Raw genomic sequence first — 17,337 nt, forward strand, 5'->3', positions numbered from 1 at the left:
AGGAACCTGCTCCGTGCTCTCTCCCACACATCTGATTCCAGTTCCGGCCTGTAATCAGGGCCTTTCATAGATGTGCAGCCCGATCCCCTCCACCCCCGCTCCCTCCCTTCCGAAGTCTCCCATCCCCAGAACTCCTTCAGGCCTCTGCCAGCCTCTCCCGACTCTGAGTTGTCTCCTGGGGGTTCTAAGCCCAGCACCTTCCAACAACAACTAGGGCTTGGCCTGGGGACTCTGGGTGACACCAGGAAGTTCTCCTCAGGGACACATCACTGCCTGGCCACATAGACCCTAACTCCCTGGAAATCATGGCTGGCCCACAGCAGAGCTCCAACAAGACATGGTCAACCCTGCTGCCCTTGCCGTGAACTCAGTGCAATGCAAGACCAGCCCAGACCACCCCGGGTTTGCTGCCACTGAGGATTATCCAAGACACATCGCCCCCTTCTGGCATCAGGGAGAATTGACAGCACTGTGCCATTCGTCGGGCCCTGGATCTGACCAAGCTTCTGGTTCCAACTCTGCGGCCTGCTCACTTTGTGACCTTGGGCAAACCATGTAGCCTCTTGAAGCTTCCATTTCTGTCTCTCCAAGAGGGGGATGAATAGTCTCTAAGGGCCCTCCCCCAGCTTGGACAGTCCGAGTCGCACTGACACCAGGGGTCCCTAAGGGACTGAGGGCTGCTTTGGGCATGTGAGGGTCGCTCACGTTACCCCAGTGGGCTCTGGAGAAGCCGCAGGCCTTGTCCTCACTCTTGTTCCAAAACCCCAGTCTCTAAGCTCATCCTCCTCTTCCCTCCTCTCTCACCCACCCATTCTGGGGGCAGGCAATGACTGTTTCATTAGCTACTGAAGAGACCCTGGGGAATGTAGGTCCCTGGTATGACGCTGAGCCCACCAGGGAGGCCCTGAGTCCAAAAAAGTTCCCAGACCTAGTCCAGCCAATGCCCAAGGGCTATGACCAGGGCAGCATGTGGGGACCCGGTGACTGCTCCTCCTTCCTCCCCACATCACTGCCCCCTCCTACCCCAGCAGGGAGGCATCTGCCAGGACACTATTCTCTCTCCAGCCCCCAACCAAGGCAGACTTCTCAACCCTGGAGGGCCAAGAGGTCTTCAGAAGGCCCAGCTGCCTACTCCTAGCTCTAGAGTGAGGCCACCAAGCTCCCCGTGAGACAGACACAACTTGCAACCAGGCTTTCAGTGTTGAGAGGGCAGCCTCGCAGGGGAGCTGAGCAGAACTTTGACGGGAAGATGTCGGGCTGGACACAGTGGAGAATAGGAAAGAGCGAGGGAAACCATGGGTGGGGGTAGGGGGAGAATCACGCGTGTGAAAGAGCATCCCAGGTTAGGGGTGATCTTGCTGGGGCCGAGGGGGCATCTGGGGTAGGGCCAGGCCTTCTGCAGAGGCCCCAGGCCCCACCTTTGAGATCGAGGTTTCGGGCGCCATTGGAGTGCTGAGTGACAGTGCGGGAGTCAATCTGGAGCGTGTGCACGTTGCCGGGGTCCCTGGACACCACCACGTTGTGCCACTGGTTGTCATTGACTGGTTTGTCTGAGTTCCCCTTCATCAAGGACGGGCCATTCCCCAGGTCAAACACGTAGTGGATGTACCTGCCCCACAGTAGGGAGGAGACACTGGGTCAAGGTGGGGCGATGCTGGGAAGGCGGGGAAAGGAGGAGCTATAGCTGCGGCGGGGCTGGGAGCTGTAAGCGGAAGGGGTGGAGAGGGAGACCTCATAGTGGAGGGACCCGAGCCAACGACACGAGGACTCTGGTGTGAGGTCCCGTCATGGGCGGATGCGGGCAGGGAAGGCCACAGAGGACCTGGCTCCGGGGACAGGCTCAGGAGAGAAGTTGGTGGGGGAGAGATTTGTGAGGGCAGCAGGGTCCTCTGGGGACAGGGACAGAGCTGCTCTAGGGCGGGGACCTCTCAGGCAAGAGAGGCCAGAGGGACACAGCCCTGTCTTCTGCCTGAGCCAGGACAGTGAATGGAGGACAGATATGACCGGGAAATCCCTGGCAAGGAAGTAATGGCGGGGGTGGGGGGGCGGTCACCAGGGTGGAAGACAGGGTGCTGCTTCTCCATCTTGGCTGGTGGGGGGCGGACCTGAACCTTGACCTGTGGTCTGGGGGGACTGGACATCTCAGCCAGTGGCTGGGGGAACTGCATCTTGGTCATGGCGGGGGGAGGGGGGGCGGGAACCACGTCCTTGACAGCGGTGTAGTGCCCAGCACCTCACCCCTTGACCAGCTCGATGACAATGAAGTCGTTGCCGTTGCCCGAGTTGAACAGGAGGAGCCCGTCGGGGGCCGTAGTCTTGAACTGGAAGAAGAGGTGCATGGAGGCGTAGGCTTGGAGCGTGGCGAGTGCCAGGTAGCTGCTGCGACTCTTGAAGGTGACGGGGTCAGCCACGATGGCACGCAGGCCAAAGCGAGCGTTGAGCTCGCAGTAGGTGATGTCGCCGTCCTTGCACTGGTCCATGTAGGGCTGGCCATTGAACACCAGGCCGCTCAGGTGCCCGATGAAGTTGGAGGGCACCACAGAGATGAAACGCCGCTCCGTCATGATGCCTGTCTCAATGTTGTGGAACTCCAGCCGCGTGTGAGCTCCTGCCATCTGTCCTGCTCGGGACAGGAGACAGAGATGGGGACGTGGCTTTGGAGCCCAGATCGTCGGATCACTGGGTCCCCAGGAGCCTCCCCTCCACTCAAGGGCCACATGGGAGAGACACTGGCAAACCCTCGCAGGAGGGTGCTGGCAGCAAGCACAGCTCCTGGGTCTGGGGGAGTTGCGGGACTCTTTAGGCCAGGGCCGACAGGCTTGCGGGGCAAAGCTGCCTGCGGGGAGTTGAAATGGTCCCTGGGGTCCAGGAGCCCATGATATACCAATGGCACTGGCAGCTTGCCAGAATGCTGCCCCAGGTAGTGGTCACCAAGAATGGGGCCGCAGACCACCTACCGTCCACGGTCACGTTGTCCACTGACAGCTGCAGGCTCTTGCCACGCCGCACCACCCTCACCGTGTGCCACTCATTGTCATTGAGCTTGTGCCCCGCAAAGAGCGTCTCGGGGCCTTTACCTGCGGCACCAAGGGGGGAGTGAGCACGGCACCTCCACCCGCTCGCATATGGCTTCATGTACCACCCTGGGCACACAGAGCCTCACCACTGCACACACCCATGCACACAGGTACACACACCCACACACACAGAGCTTTTACACACCCAGTCATAAACACAGAGATGCTCAGTATTGCCACACATCGCGCAACTTCCAAGGGTGCTGTTCGAAAAGAATACGGTGTGAATGGCGTGGTGCCTCTGGAGCTGTACCCTAAGACTCTGCACCAGAGACTCACACCGGCACCAACATATTCCTCCCCACATCTCTTAAGGACCCTCAGTCGTCAGTGTGTGTAGCCAGCAGCTAAAGTCCCAGCATCTATACATAGGCCTAAAACTTTCAAAAATACTGAGCCTTACCACGCGCCCAAATGTGAATGTGCACCCACAGACTCACTGCTGGCAGTGAAAACACACAGACTCACAGCTCCCCCATCTAGAGGAACCCAACGTGACCTTTCTGCACATGCCTGGTTAATTCCACACACCCAGACACGCAATCGTATACTCAGCACATCCAGCCTGGCCAGAGAGCAGAATGTGTCTTAGGAATTAGGGCCATTTATTCGGGACCTGGATTAACCACTCCCAAAACTAAAAACATGTAGCTTTAGAATGGTGCTGCAGCCCATTTGCAGCACCCCCAGGTTACACCTGGGCCCCCCAGTGCTATTGCCAGCAGGGACAGGGTTCACCACGCACGTGCACACACGTGCCAAACACACACCAGAGCCACGGTACGTACACACCCTCTCTGCCTGTGGCTGCCGTGTCCCTGTGCTCTCTTACGTGACCTCAGGGCACACCATGCAGAAACACTCTCAGAGACAGAGCATTGAATCCAGGCACAGTGGGATGCTCAGAACTGTCCACACCCGCTCTCCATCTCACCCCTGCTGCGAGCCTCACTGTCACCTCTCAAAGAGCCCCCATTTGGCAGAATCTCGCCCCCCACCCCAAACAGGGGCTGTGGAGGGCTGAGCTCTGAAGCCCTGGCCAAGCTCACCTCCCGCTCACCTCCCGCCCTCATCGTCTTTCCTGTGTGCCCCGCCCTCCCCCTTGTGGCCACCTCTGGAGATGCAGCAGGATGTCCCAGCCCCTCTCCGGCTCCTTCCGGCCATCCTGCTGTAGGTGCCACCAAGCCTTTGCCCCACCCTCCAGAGGATTTGAGATGACTTCAAGTTTCTGGGCCTTCCTTCTCCCAGTCCCGGTGAACATGCTGACCCGGACCCTCCACCCGCTGCCCCTGGGTCAGCTTCCTTGGGCTCATTCTGCCCTCCACGACCGTATCCCCCTCACCCCCACCACTCCAGCTCCCCTCTCCACACCCACTGCCCAAGCCCCACACAAGCTAGCCATGAAGCCTTCTCCTCCCCCACCATCCCTCCCCAAATCCCAGAGTCCAGAATCCCAGGCCCCTTGGGGCTCTGCAGAAGAAGAGGGAAGCCACTTACTGGGTGCGCAGCCGACGCGCAGGCAGTCTGGGGGGGCCATGGGGCGGGCAGAGGGGGAGGGGAGACAAAAAGGCAGAACAAGGTTTTTTTTTTTTTTACATCCTTCACAGGGAGGGGTGTCTGCGGGCGGGGGTTCCCCCCAGGGCCACTTTCTGGGGACCACGCGTGCTCAGGTGCCTTCTCCCCTTCCTCAGTTGGACCCCTCTCCCTCCTTCCCCCAAGAGGGCTCCAACCCTCCCCAGAGCTGGGAGGCGGGGCAGCCAGGTGATGGGAAGAAGGTTTACATCTCCCTTCTTAGAGGGGCCCAGGCCTCTCATGTCTGAGGGAGATGGGCACCTTGGGAATCCCAGTCGTACAGGGGATCAGTGGGGGGCTGAGGGCTTGACCAACCCGACATCTCCCCGTCTCTGAGAGGGAGACGGGGGGGGGGGGAGGGCCAGAGCCCCTGCACCCCCTGCTCTGGAACAACTCCGTGCTCAGAGCCCAGGCTGTGACACATCACCCCGTGCCCTCTGGGCTCTGAGCTAAATGGAGGAGTCTGCCCCAGGGCCCCCTTCCCGTGGCCACACACCTCCCAAAGCCCCAGGGGGCTAGCACCAACCCTACAGGAACCTTCTTGCTACCCTTCCTAACCTGGAGGATGCCAGGCTGTCCTTGGGGACCAGGGTGGTCCTTCACCCTGAAGAGGAACTAGTATTAATCCATTTTCCTAGGGAAGGGCCAGGGGCTCACAGATGAAGACACCGAGGCCCCCAATGTGTGACTCCTGAGGACTTCAGGGACAAGAAGTTACCATAAGCAAAGTCTCCTGCCCCTTCCCCAGCCTCAGCATTGCTATCCTGCAACTCCAGGCTCGGAGGGCCCCATGTGCTCAGAAAGCACACTGTCTACACAGAGCTGCAGCCCGGAGCCCCAGGGCCTCTGGCCACACCCCTGGTGGGATACATTACCCACCCCATGTGAGTCAGCCAGCCTTGCCGAGGATATAGAGCACTAGAGTCCTGTGAAATTGGGGCTTAGGGCCCTTTGAACGCCTGTCCTGCTCCATCAGACCCAGACAGCTTGGGGCTGCAGAAAGTCCTGCAGGAAGAGGCAGAAATGCTGGGTCCTAATCTCATCATGTGACTTCGGGCAGATCTCTTCTCTCCGAGCCTCAGCTCCCCTCCCTGTGAGCTGAGGGGCTTGAACAAGAGGATCCTAAGCTGGGAGAAAGAAAAGGTGTCCACTGGGCTGGCCCTTGCCTCTCAGACAGGGGCAAGTTCCAGGCCTCTGTTAACAGCAATATCCTGCCATCCTGTGGCTCCTCCCGGAACAGGCTCTGTCCACAAAGCCCAGGAGGCAAAGAGGGGTGGGGGCACCTGGCATCCCCTGGGCCCTGAAGGTTCCTGCAGCGGAGGTGAAAGATTCCCCTGTGGCTCTGGGGGCATGGGCCCCTCGGGCAGTACAGCTGAGCCCCACACGCGTTGTCAACCGCAGCAGAAGAGTGGGGGGAGCAGCCGGGACCTTGAGCCACAGCCTGGCACCAAGGGAGGGGGCAGAGGGAGGTCAAGGGGCAGATACAGGGGCAAGTCAGAAGTCATAGGGAGAGGAAGGAAGTGGAGAGGATGCAGAGAGAAAAGAGGAAGAAAGGGCGAGCAGAGGGAAGGAGGAGCTGGACAGAGGGGGAAGGGGAGGATGTCGAGGTGAGGGCAGGGGTGCCAGGCCTGGAGTCAGGTCACGGGGGCTCTCTCAGGGCCAGCAGAGTCTTCACCAATGAAGGGTCCAAAAAAGAAAAAAGGGGGCTGGAAAGGCAGGCCGATCCCCTGTTGGAGAAGAGGCCTAGAGAGGAGCACAGCTCTTCCCCTCCCCAGCAGGGGAGCACCAGGAAGGGGGGGGGTCCATCTGTCCAGAGAAGAGGTGTCGGCTCCAGGCCCACCCCCTTGCAGTGACCCCACCCGCAGGAGCCCCTACTCCAGTGGGGCTTGAGGGCAGCAAACTCCCCTTGAAGATGGGCCCCCAGGAAGCAGCCAGCACCATCCCAGGGGAAAGCCAGGAACTGCGAGTAAGTGGGAGAAACTGCCCTCTGGTGCCCACACCCGCCCAGAGTGCAGCTCAGGGAGCTTTAACTGCTAACCTGTTGACTAGAAACCTACGCCTCAAGTTCAGCAAATGGACAGAAGCAATTGGTCTGCAGAGACCCACCAAGGTCCTGGCAGGACATGGAGACCGGGGTGATGGTATGAATGTGTGATAAGACTGGTGGGAAAAAGTCACCTGCATGGAAAGAATCTCAGGGAAAGAAGCCAGGCTTCTCTTTCTGCAACCCACCTGCCCCCCACCCAGGCCCCGAGGACTGGAGGTGGGGGAGAGAGAACGAAGGCTCCAATGCAAGGAGCCTCAGGAGCCCGCTGGCTGGAGTCTTGGAGGTGACACCGCAGAGTGGCAGCGTGCACTCCGGCGCAGCCCTCGTTCACAGCCATCTCCCCAGCAGCCCAGCCTCAGAAGGAGCTCAAGACCTACTGAACAGTCCCCCATGGGAACAAGGCACCGTCCCATGGTCCCAGAGATTAAAGGGCTTTGGAATGTAATGTGCATTTAGCCCGGCTTACAACACAAATGAGAGTCAGGCTTGCTCTGTACAGCTCGAGAGGGCAGAACTAGGTCCACAAGTAGGAATTTCAGAAAGGGAAGCTTCCACCAGGGAAGAACAACCCAGTGATTAGAATCACTGAGGTGGCCATCTCAGAGGTGAGGCGCTCCTGACACGGAAGGCGTCTGAACAGAGGTGGAGAGCCTCCCGTTGGTGGGGGAAGGCACAGAGGATGCACCCACGGGGCGGGGTGAAGGAGGTGCCTTCTGAGGGCCCCTCCAGCTTGGAGATACTTCAGATACAATGCGCCGTTCATGTCATCCTCACTAGGAACTGGGATTGCCGACGGGCACACCTGGAGAAAGGCAACTCCAGGGGGGTGACGAGGGGCAGGCCAGGCTGGGCACTGGCCCCAGAGGCCACGCCCAAGGTAGAAGGAACCCAGGAACCCAGGTCACCCAGGAACAGGGTGAAGAATCCAGGGACTCTACGGTCCTCTAGGGACAGAGACCAACCACCCTGCTCAGGGCCCGTAGACAGCAGAGCTCCGGGAACTGGCTCAGCGTCGGCGGACGTGGTGGAGGCCGGGGCCGGGGCAGGAGGCACAATCGGCTTCTCTGGCATCTCTGCCTGGATGGAGGCAGCAGCCTCAGGCCTTCTCGGCCCTCTCCAGCCCAGCAAACACCCAGGCGCCTGAGGCTGGCACTGAGCGCCTCCTCCCGCCACATGGCCAGGGGCAGCTCCGCTCTCTTCAGGACCAAGTCTGCGTCATTCCAGTGAGCCCCTGACATGCTGTGCAGCTGCCTGTGGGAGCCTGGCTTCCCTCACTACAAGATAGGCCCACGAGGCCAAAGACCAAGCCCGCCGGGCTCCTCTCCATCCTCCAGCAGCAAGTCTGGACCAGGACCGGGGCCTCGGTGGAGCAGGCCCTGGGTAGCAAGCAGGATGGGGATAGAATGGGGCTCCTGAGGTGGGGCCAGCTTGGGTCATGCAATGTGGAAGCAAGTCCCGGGCCTGGCTCTAAGCTTAGGTCCCTGTCCCAGTACGATTTCCCTTCCAGTCAGCTGGGTCAGTCTTTATGTGTGTGTCTTGCATCTATATAACGTCTTCACTCCCACTATTCCATTTGAGCCTCAAAACCACCACAGAAAGGAGGCAGAGTGGGGCTCCTTATCCCCACTTTATAGACAAAAAAACAGAGGCTCAGAGAGGGGAAATGACTTACCCAGCAGTCTAGGAGACCAGGGCTAGAACCCAGAACTTCTGGCCCCAGGCCCAGTGCTCTTCCCATCATAGCCTGAGGCTGGTGGCTGGGTGTGGACCACCTGTGTGCTTGTGTGGTTCACACAGAGGTCACATGCCTCCCTGCACACACATCACTTGGTGTCTGTGGACAGATGTGTCTGCAACAAGCATTTGGTCACGGCTTGTCATGAGCCGTTAGAGATGGCATCTCTGTGGATGGAGGTGGGCACAGCAGGCAGCGAGAGATGTGGGAGGACTGTCCTGCTGGCCACCTTGTTCCTTAACTTCTAAATACTTATGTGACACAGACAGAAAAGCATATCCATGGGAAGGAGAGGGTAGATCCTGAGGGTGAAAGGTCCCGAGGGCCCCCCAGAGGGCACTGTCCTGGCCAAGGCTGCTGCCTCCTGTCGAACCTGAAGGAACCCATGCTTCTTCACAGGGAAACTAAGACAGTCCAAATGAGGAAGAAGCATCTGCTTTCCCTGCAAATAGAAGGCCCCAGATTTCCCCTGCAGTGTCCCCACCAAGTACAGAGCCACGTGCTTACCACACCGAGAACACACACGTGCCAGGGTGAAGGGGTACCTCACCCTGGGTACACAAACCTGGGCAGTCTGAGAACTGCAGGGCCATGCACGGGGTCCTGGGCTGGCGCCTTCCTCCTGTGACCGTTTCAGGGGTGCCAGGGGCCGCTGTACAGACCCGTGGAGCACTGGCCAAAGGGTGTCTCCCATCCCGCTTCCCACTGCCACCCCCCCCCCACTCTGTAGGCTGTGATTGCGGTTAGAAGCTGAGCTTCAGGGAACCCTAAAGTTCCCCACCTCTGGCGCCCTGGCCGCCTGCACACCTCCCCACCTCCAGCCCCCGCCTCACTCAGCAAATTTTTGTCCTAGGAGTACAAAGGCCAGGTGGCCAAAAGGGGAAAGGACACAGTATAAATTTATTAGCAAGGTAATGGGTCCCCAAAAGGCCACAGTCTGTCCCCCAAATGCCCTGGAGACCAATGTTAGGATAGACTCCAGATAAATATTTAAAGCTCAAAGCTCCGTGTTCTCTCCAGCTGAGCATTCTAACCTGCTCAGAAGAGCTCAAATTCTCCTCCAGGCCCAGGACACAACAAGCAACCCCAGGGGCCTGAACTTCCCACATGACAGGTCCTTGGGTGCTATACCTCTATACGCTCAAAGGCTAGCCTGAAAGGGACAGATGTGACCCCAGCCTGGGCAGCTTAGGACCTCTAGCTTCCAGGGTTCCTCTGACTGAAAGTTCCATGATGGTGGGACCTCACCTTAGTCACTACTGTAGCCCCAGGTTCAGAACACACTGGCACTAAGAAGGTGTCCCATAAATATCAGCTGAATGAGTCACCCTGCTGTTTTCCTTTTGACCCTGCCCACAAGAGCTGAAGCCCACGTAGAGTCCAACAGGTCTCATGGTCCCGCCACATGGATGCCCCAGGGACTGCCAGGTGAAGCGGAGCCGTGCCTCTTCTGGGCAGGGGCAGAGGCATCGAGCCTTCAGGTGGCAAGGGCCCCTGATGCCCCTCCACCCCCCAGCTCTGTTAGAGGCAATGAGGAAAGCACCGAACCTCGAACCTCGAACCTCGGGGCAATGACCTGCGTTTGAGTCCGGGGTCTTCCCCGACCATCACTATAGCTTTGTGATGTTGGACAGGCCAGTAGATGGATTTCACAATCTATAAAACAGGGGCAGCTATGGGGACTCACATGTGAAAGCAGACAAGGGGAAGATGGCATGTCCCCTTGTGCACCACACACACACACACACACACACGGCTCTCTAAACGCAGAGCAGACGAGGGCGGCTGTGTGAGGGCTGGGTCCTCCTGTCTCCGGATCTGCCACTGCACTGAGCTTGGGCTGAGCACCAGTAGGCGTCTGCGAGCGCTTCACGAATGAATGAACCAACATATGAGCGAGCGGATGAGCCGACAGCCAGGAATGAGCTATGTCCTTACATGTGCGCGCGCGGGACACGTGGCTCCGAGACCCAGGAGCACCCCGGGAGGGTGGCTGTCACACCCCAGACACATTCGGGGTCCCCCTCCCCCAGTGCTGCCGAGCGCGATGCATCGCCCTACACTGTGCGTCCTCGCTGGGACGACGTTCTCAGGGGCTCTGACCAGGGCTGGCACCTCCCCACCGCCAATCTCTCACTGGCACCACCACCAGCTTCTCCAGACAGAGGGGGTGTGGGTGAGAGGCAGGGTCGGGGAAGGGGCCAGGGGCACGGGCGGGGCGGTTACCGAGGTTGACGGTGAGCTTCATCTGGCCCCCGTCCAGCTCCAGGCGCAGGGTGTCAGCTGACTCCCTGGAGGTGGTGGCCATCATGAGCCCGTAGGCCCGCTGGGACATGAAGCGCAGAGACACGTCCTCCGCCTCCGTGTGCATGGCGTTGGGCAGCATGATCTTCATGTACATGGAGCCATCGTAGCTCAGGACCGTGGCCTCTGCCCCAGGAGTGGGGGGAGGGAGAAGGGGGGGTGGACAGGCAGAGGTCAGTAGAGGGAGAGAGAAGACCGAGAGAATCATTGCAGGGGTGGCAGGCCCAGGGCTGGTCTACGAGGGGCACAGGGACGGGCAGGGGGCACGGGGATGACGACCAGCCTCACCTCTCTCACAGACCCGGCCCAGAAAGCCGGTCCCGATGCAGTCACAGACGAAGCGGTTCCAGCCCTCTCGACAGACGCCGCCATTGCGGCAGGGAGCGGAGGTACACTGCTTCAGCGTCTCCCGGGAGCAGAAGGGGGCGACGCCCACAGCCCCCTGCGCCTCAGCCAGGCCCCGGAGGTCTCGGCTACGCCCGTCTATGAAGAGGTCCCGCACGCAGCCCACGTAGCCAGCCCGGAGCGCCGCCGTCCACACCTCCGGGGGCAGGGGCAGGTCCACCCGCCCGCCTTCAGGTAGGCCGCCCAGGTACAGCTCGCTCTCCAGGTCCAGAATCTCGCTCTCCCCGGTGGCCAAGAATGGCGTGCTGCGGCTGTTCACCGAGATGGAGCCTGCAGATGGAGAGAGAGTGGGCTTCAGTGGGGAAGGCAGGACCGAGAGGCCCCACAGGCCAGAAAGGATGTCCTGCCCTCGCACCCCAGGCAGCCCCAGGCTGCAGACGCTGCTTGACAAAGGTGCCAATTTCAGGAACCAGTGTGAGCCAGCCCCAGCCCAGCTGCAGTGTGCAGTGGGCCTCTGTCCGGACTCCTCCTTCCCACCTGAGCAAGTCCTCAGAGGATGTACAGGAGGTGGACACACCCCCAAAGGGCTGGATCCTTCACATGTCCTTCCCCCAGCCAGCCCCTTAGACCAGGAGTCAGAGGCAGAGACCCCCAAGGAAGCTGAAAGGCTTGAATCCAAAGGGTTTCCCCCACTAACATTTATTGAGCTTTAATGACTATATGCCAGGCACTTAGCACTTCACGTATATCGTATCTCTTAAGTCTCACGGTAACCCTATGAAACTGGTCCTTTACGATCCCACTTTGAAATGGCAGATGCGGCTTAGAGAGACTGGGGAAGCTGCCCAAAGTGCCGCAGCGAGTAAGGACCAGAGCTAAAGTACCACCCAGGTGGCAGGACCCCAGAACCTGCATCTCCCACCCCCGGACCTGGAGAGGTAGGCAGGCGATCAGCTCCTGGAGCCTGTGAGACAGGATGGCAGCCAGGAAACGGAAACCAAGCATGGAGCTTCTGAGTTGTAAGAGTTCTTTGGAAGGAGAGGCTGGTTATCTTAGAAAAAAGATTTGGGATCATGTGCGAGCTTCAAAGCCTTTCCTGAGATCTCAAGAAACCAAAACCTATACATTAGAAGCTTTATTCCGTTTGTAATTTTTATTCCATACATTCTCCTTCCGCTCTCCTTTCTCAAGTTTGGAAGAATTCTTTAAAAGATAAAAATAAAAAGTCCGACTGTCTCAGAGGCGCTAATAAAGAGAGGTAAGGATGGTTTGATCCACGCTAGGCCTGATCGGGCAGAGATCGGGGGTGGGGAGTGGTAAGAGACAGAGCGTGGGCACCAAGCGTGGAGCTGCAGGAACAGGACCAGGGCCTCCTCTGCACACTTGGCGCCTCATCTGGAGCACATGCTCCTCTGTGCAAACCCTTCCCTGCACCAGAGAGGCCCTTCCCCTGTGCCCCATTTTAACACCATGGTCCCTGGCTTGTCCTCCCTGACAAGGTTTCAGATCCCCACTCCCCCTCCCGGCCCCCCAAACATGGCCCCCAATCACCCACACTTCTATCTGTAGCAGGTTCCCCAGGTGCTTCCACCCACCCCCTGTGGGGCCTGCTGGACACGGACACCACCCAACTGGACTCTCCACAGACGAACAGAACATGAAAGAAGGAAGGCTATGGTGGGGAAAGGTTGTATAATGGAGAGTCAGCAAAAGGAAATTAAAGTGAATACAGGTCTTGTTTCAAGGTCACTCTAAAACATGGAAAGGGAACAAACCAAGTGTCCCACGACAGATGGGTGGATAAACAAAAGGTGGTCTATCCATACAATGGAACGTTGTTCAGCTGTGAAAAAGGAAGGAAATGCTGTCACATGCTACAACGTGGATGAACCCTGGGGACATTATGCTAAGTGACATAAGCCACACACAAAAGGACAAATATTGTGTGATTCCCCGTATAGGAGGTCCCTAGAGTAGGCAATTCATAGACAGAAAGTGGGATGGTGGTAAACAGGGGCTGGGGGACGGGAGTTAGTGTTTATGCGGACAGAATTTCAGTTTGGGAAGATGAAAACATTCTGGAGATGGAGGGTGGGGATAGTTACACAACAATGTGAACGCCCTTAATGCCACTGAACTGTGCACTTAAACATGATTAAAATGGTAAATTTTATGTTATGTATAAATTACCACAATAAAATTTAGAAACATGGGGAAGGTCAAAGAGAGCTTTGATGGAGTGACTGTCCCAAGTCTGTGCTGGTGTACACGAACAAATGTGGGCCATTAGAAGTGGTCGAAGTGACCCAAGGACTAGCCAGGCCTGGTGTGTGGGCTCTGGAGATCGAGCGAGGCTAAGGAGACCACTTCCTGAAGACAGAGAAGAGCGGAAGGCCCTGGGGTTCTATGCAAGGCCTGAGCAGATTTCCAACCTAGAGAGTTACAGATCCCCTGTGTGGAAACCCTGGGAGGCAACGAGTGCTCTGTGAAGACTCCCGGGTACCATCATGACACAAAACCAGGGGACGAAGCCATTTACCGCAAAGCCTGGGGAAGGCAACATTTCCCTGAGGAAGGGAGAGGAAGAAACAAGCAAGCCCATGAGAGGCCAACACCTCCAGGAGCCACGGCAGCCCCTTCCTCCCTGTGTGCGCGGGGACGCTCACTCCACCCAGACATGAAGGCCCCGTGCAGCGACAGCTGGGGGAGCATGAACATTTAGTTGACGTTGATAAGAGCTTAAATTGGATAATGTGTCAGTTCTCATTTATATCAATTCTTTCTCTTATGTCCAACAAGATGGAGAAGAGTAAAGAAGAGAATTAGGCAGAAAACAGGAAGAGGATGGGAAAGGAAGACTGAAAAGGAAGAGTGGAGGAGGGGTGGCAAGAAGCAGCAGAAGATTCAAGAACAGCACCTGCCCGGCCCCAGTGCCCTCCGCCCGCTACTTTATTGTGTAAGAACCTCACCAGGCGGAGCGTGGTGTTTACTGTCTGTGTCTCCCCACTGGAGCACGAGCTCCGGGACAGCCAAGACTCCAGCTCACCACTGCCCCATCCCAGCACCCTGGACAGCGCCTGGCGCACAGTAGATGCTCGCTGAATATTTGAGTGAGTTTATAAAGAAGGTTGAATGAATCTAGATAGAAGGGAGGCAAGGTTGGGAAGTTTTTTTAAGAGAACAAGATAGGGACTTCCCTGGTGGTCCAGTGGTTAAGAATCTGCCTTCCAGTGCAGGGGACGCGAGTTCGATCCCCGCTCAGGGAACTAAGATCCCACATGCCGCAGGGCAACTAAGCCCACGCACCACAACTACAGAGCCCATGCACCTTGGAGCCTGCGCGCCACAACTAGAGAGAAGCACGCACACAGCAACTAAGACCCGACGCAGCCAAAAATAAATAAATAAAAATAAATAAATCAATAAATAAATGTTTTAAAAAGAGAGAGAGAGAACGGGATAACCACTGTGTTCGGCACTGCACTAATGCTTTTCCAGGTGTTCTCTTGATTTTCCCTCCTGAGGACCCAGTTTAACGATCCTTTTATAAAGAAGGAAACTGAGGCTGCAGGGGGTTGAGTGACGGCCTAGAGTCACACATGCAGGAAGTGGGAGCATGAGGTGTGTGCCCGGGTCCGACTGACTCCGTTCTTTCCACCAAGGCACCACGCAACAGGGACAACAGAGGGGCCGGGAGGGCCAGGGGAGGGTGGGAGGAGAACAGCCCGGGTGGGTGGAGAGGGGCGGTCAGGGGAAAGGGGAAGGTCCAGAGGCCTCTGACCTTTGCGCCCGTCCCTCTGGAAGTCCACATGGCACCACTCGCCGTCGTTGACCTTGCGGCTGGACGCCCGCAGCTTGATGCCCCCAGACCCCATGTCCAGCAGAAGGTAGAGGTAGCCGTCCAATAGCTCCATGGCAAAGTAGTCAGCCCGCTGGGCAGCGCTGTGGCTGCCGGCCCCGGCCCCGGCCCGCCGGCCCTGGCTGAAGAGCAGCAGCCCGTTGGGCTCGGTGGTGCGGAAGTCTAGCGAGATCGAGCCGGTGCGCTTGGCGCTCCAGCGGGGCAGCGCCACAAAGGCCTCAGGGCTCTCGAAGGTCACAGGGTCCAGGGCAGCCACATCCTCACAGCGGAACGACAGGTCCCCCTGCAGCTTCATCTTGGGGTCTCCTTCCTTTGCCAGGCGGGATAGCTCCAGCTTGAAGTCATTATTCTTATAGACCACCTGCAGGGAGGGGCGGGGGTGGGCGGTCCAGGATGAAGAAGAGGAAGCAGTTTAGGGCCTGGCCACTCCTGCCTGGCGGCACGGGCCCCTGCCACCCAGCCCCAGGGCCCCACTCCACACCCCAGACCGTTGTTCTAGAACTGCACGAGCAGAGGCTGTGAACAGCACCTCCCTTGCCCCACTTATTTCTCTGTCCTGTCTCCCTGCCCAGCACGAGCACGGCGGCCCTCGGGGCTGCTGAATTGCAGTTCATAATAACTGCAGGACAGTCGCCACTGACGTCTGGTTGACATTTACGCTCTCATCTGCTCCTCACAGCTGCCTTGAGAAGTCGGTACTGACCACTCGTTTTACAGACGAGGAAACTAAGAGTCAGACAGGTCAAGGGACCCGGCCGAGGTCATGGAGCTAGTGAGTGGGCCTTAAACACAGGTCTTTAGTGTTCACGTCCACCACTCTCGCCTCTGTACACAGCTGCCTCGAGGGTCCTCTGAGAGGATGGGGGTCTTTGGGGCTCAAGGAAACAAGAGAGGAGAAGCCGGAGTCAATGGGCCTTAGGTTTTGAAGAGAGGAGATCTCCCACCACTGACCAGAAGGAAGAGGCCCCTGGCAGCTGGCCGGTCAGACCGAATCACACTGCAGACAGGGTTCCCGGGCTGCCCCCAGCCCCCTCCTGGCCCTACTCACATCCTTGAGGCAGCCCATGAAGTTGTTGCTGACGGGCGAGCCCGGCAGGTCCGCCGTGTTGGGGCTGCCCCCAATGTAGAAGAAGTCGTCAGAGCCCAGCATGGTGTAATCCTCCTGCGTGTAGCCTGTGGTGGTCAGGATCCCGTCCACTGAGATGGTCACCTGCCCAGCCCAGGGAGGGAGGGGGAGAGACAAGGAGACAACCGGCATCAACTCCCTGGGAAGAGCCTCGGGCTGGGCAAGGGAGGGGCCGGGGGGCAGCAGGGGAGGGGGACCCCCCCCATTTTTATGTCTGCTTGTCTTGGAGGAGGAACAGTGGGGGTGGGGGGAGGGAAGTGGGGGAAGGAGGCAGCACAAGATTTGATGGTTTCAGGGTGGGCTAAGGCCCAGCTCGGCAGGCAGAGGCCTGAAGGGCACTCGAAGTGCTCACTGTGAGTAGCACAAAGAAGTGGCTCCGGACGGAGCGGCAGCTTCAGGAAGGGCCCCATTAGGGCAGGATGCAAATGGCGCCCCCGATTCTCTCCTCTTGAAGGGGTCTCTGGACCCCCATGTGATCTCAGAGCATCTTTCATAAACAAGGCAGAGAACATCCGTTCTCCTGGGGTCCTGGTGGCTTGGACTGCCCTGCAGCTTTCCCTGCAGGGCGTGCAGGAGTCCTTTCAATCTTAGCCAGGAGGGAGGTGGACAACCGCAAGGGCATGAGGAACAGGAGCCCCGATATTCCTGGGGAGACTTGGAACTTCCTGGGGGACACATAGCGCCCTTGAGGGCTGATTCCCACCAGCACCCCCCTAACTGGTCCTAGCCCCCTTGCTGAGTCTGTCTCTTCACTCTCTGAGTCACTCCCTTGTCCCCCAAGGAGAGGGCAGCCACTGGCCTATTCATCAGTCTGCCTGATTCATTCACCACCACCATCAACGGGGCCAGGGTAAGGAACAGAGGGGGACAGGCTAACCTCATGTCACCTTGACCCTGGGCTGAAAAGTCAGGTAAGAAAGCAAGATGGGTAGGGATGGGGGCATATCTGGTGCTCTGAGGAGGTGAAAGGGGCTCAGCAGTGGCCTGGAGAAGGCTGAAGTGACCTTGGGGGGCAGTGACAAGTACAGCGAACTCCATGATTCCCTGCTCCCCAGGCAAATGTCCACCGAACCCCTGAAAAGCCTAGCCGTAGGAGCATTCCACACCCAGCCAGGTTGTGGCGAAAAGCCGAGGCCAGGGGACCATAAGCCCCCACTCTCTGAAGGCTGTGGATTAGGACGGTCAGGCTCCTGCAGGGGTGATCAGGAAGCTGGCTCGCAGTGAACCCAACACTGTGCTTCTGCAGGCCACAGCTCACCCCACTCCCACACT

At 58.4% G+C, this 17,337-nt stretch overlaps 1 protein-coding gene across 7 annotated transcripts in view; it reads right to left on the reverse strand.

The window, feature by feature from the left end:
- NRXN2 (neurexin 2) overlaps positions 1–17,337 on the reverse strand; it is a 100,197-nt gene that overhangs the window by 44,186 nt on the left and 38,674 nt on the right. For 6 of the 7 annotated variants that reach the window (XM_059929788.1, XM_059929789.1, XM_059929791.1 and 3 more), the window contains 8 exons: positions 15,988–16,149; positions 14,862–15,300; positions 11,024–11,410; positions 10,658–10,861; positions 4,575–4,601; positions 2,958–3,077; positions 2,239–2,620; positions 1,419–1,609 (listed from right to left, as the gene is read on the reverse strand). In XM_059929788.1, coding sequence (XP_059785771.1) covers positions 1,419–1,609; positions 2,239–2,620; positions 2,958–3,077; positions 4,575–4,601; positions 10,658–10,861; positions 11,024–11,410; positions 14,862–15,300; positions 15,988–16,149 — 1,912 coding nt within the window. The remainder of the gene's footprint in view (positions 1–1,418; positions 1,610–2,238; positions 2,621–2,957; positions 3,078–4,574; positions 4,602–10,657; positions 10,862–11,023; positions 11,411–14,861; positions 15,301–15,987; positions 16,150–17,337) is intronic. The other variant, XM_059929785.1, reaches the window with a different exon arrangement.

The sequence above is a fragment of the Balaenoptera ricei genome, chromosome 8 (assembly GCF_028023285.1).
Source record: "Balaenoptera ricei isolate mBalRic1 chromosome 8, mBalRic1.hap2, whole genome shotgun sequence".
NCBI classification, from domain to species: Eukaryota; Metazoa; Chordata; class Mammalia; order Artiodactyla; family Balaenopteridae; genus Balaenoptera; species Balaenoptera ricei.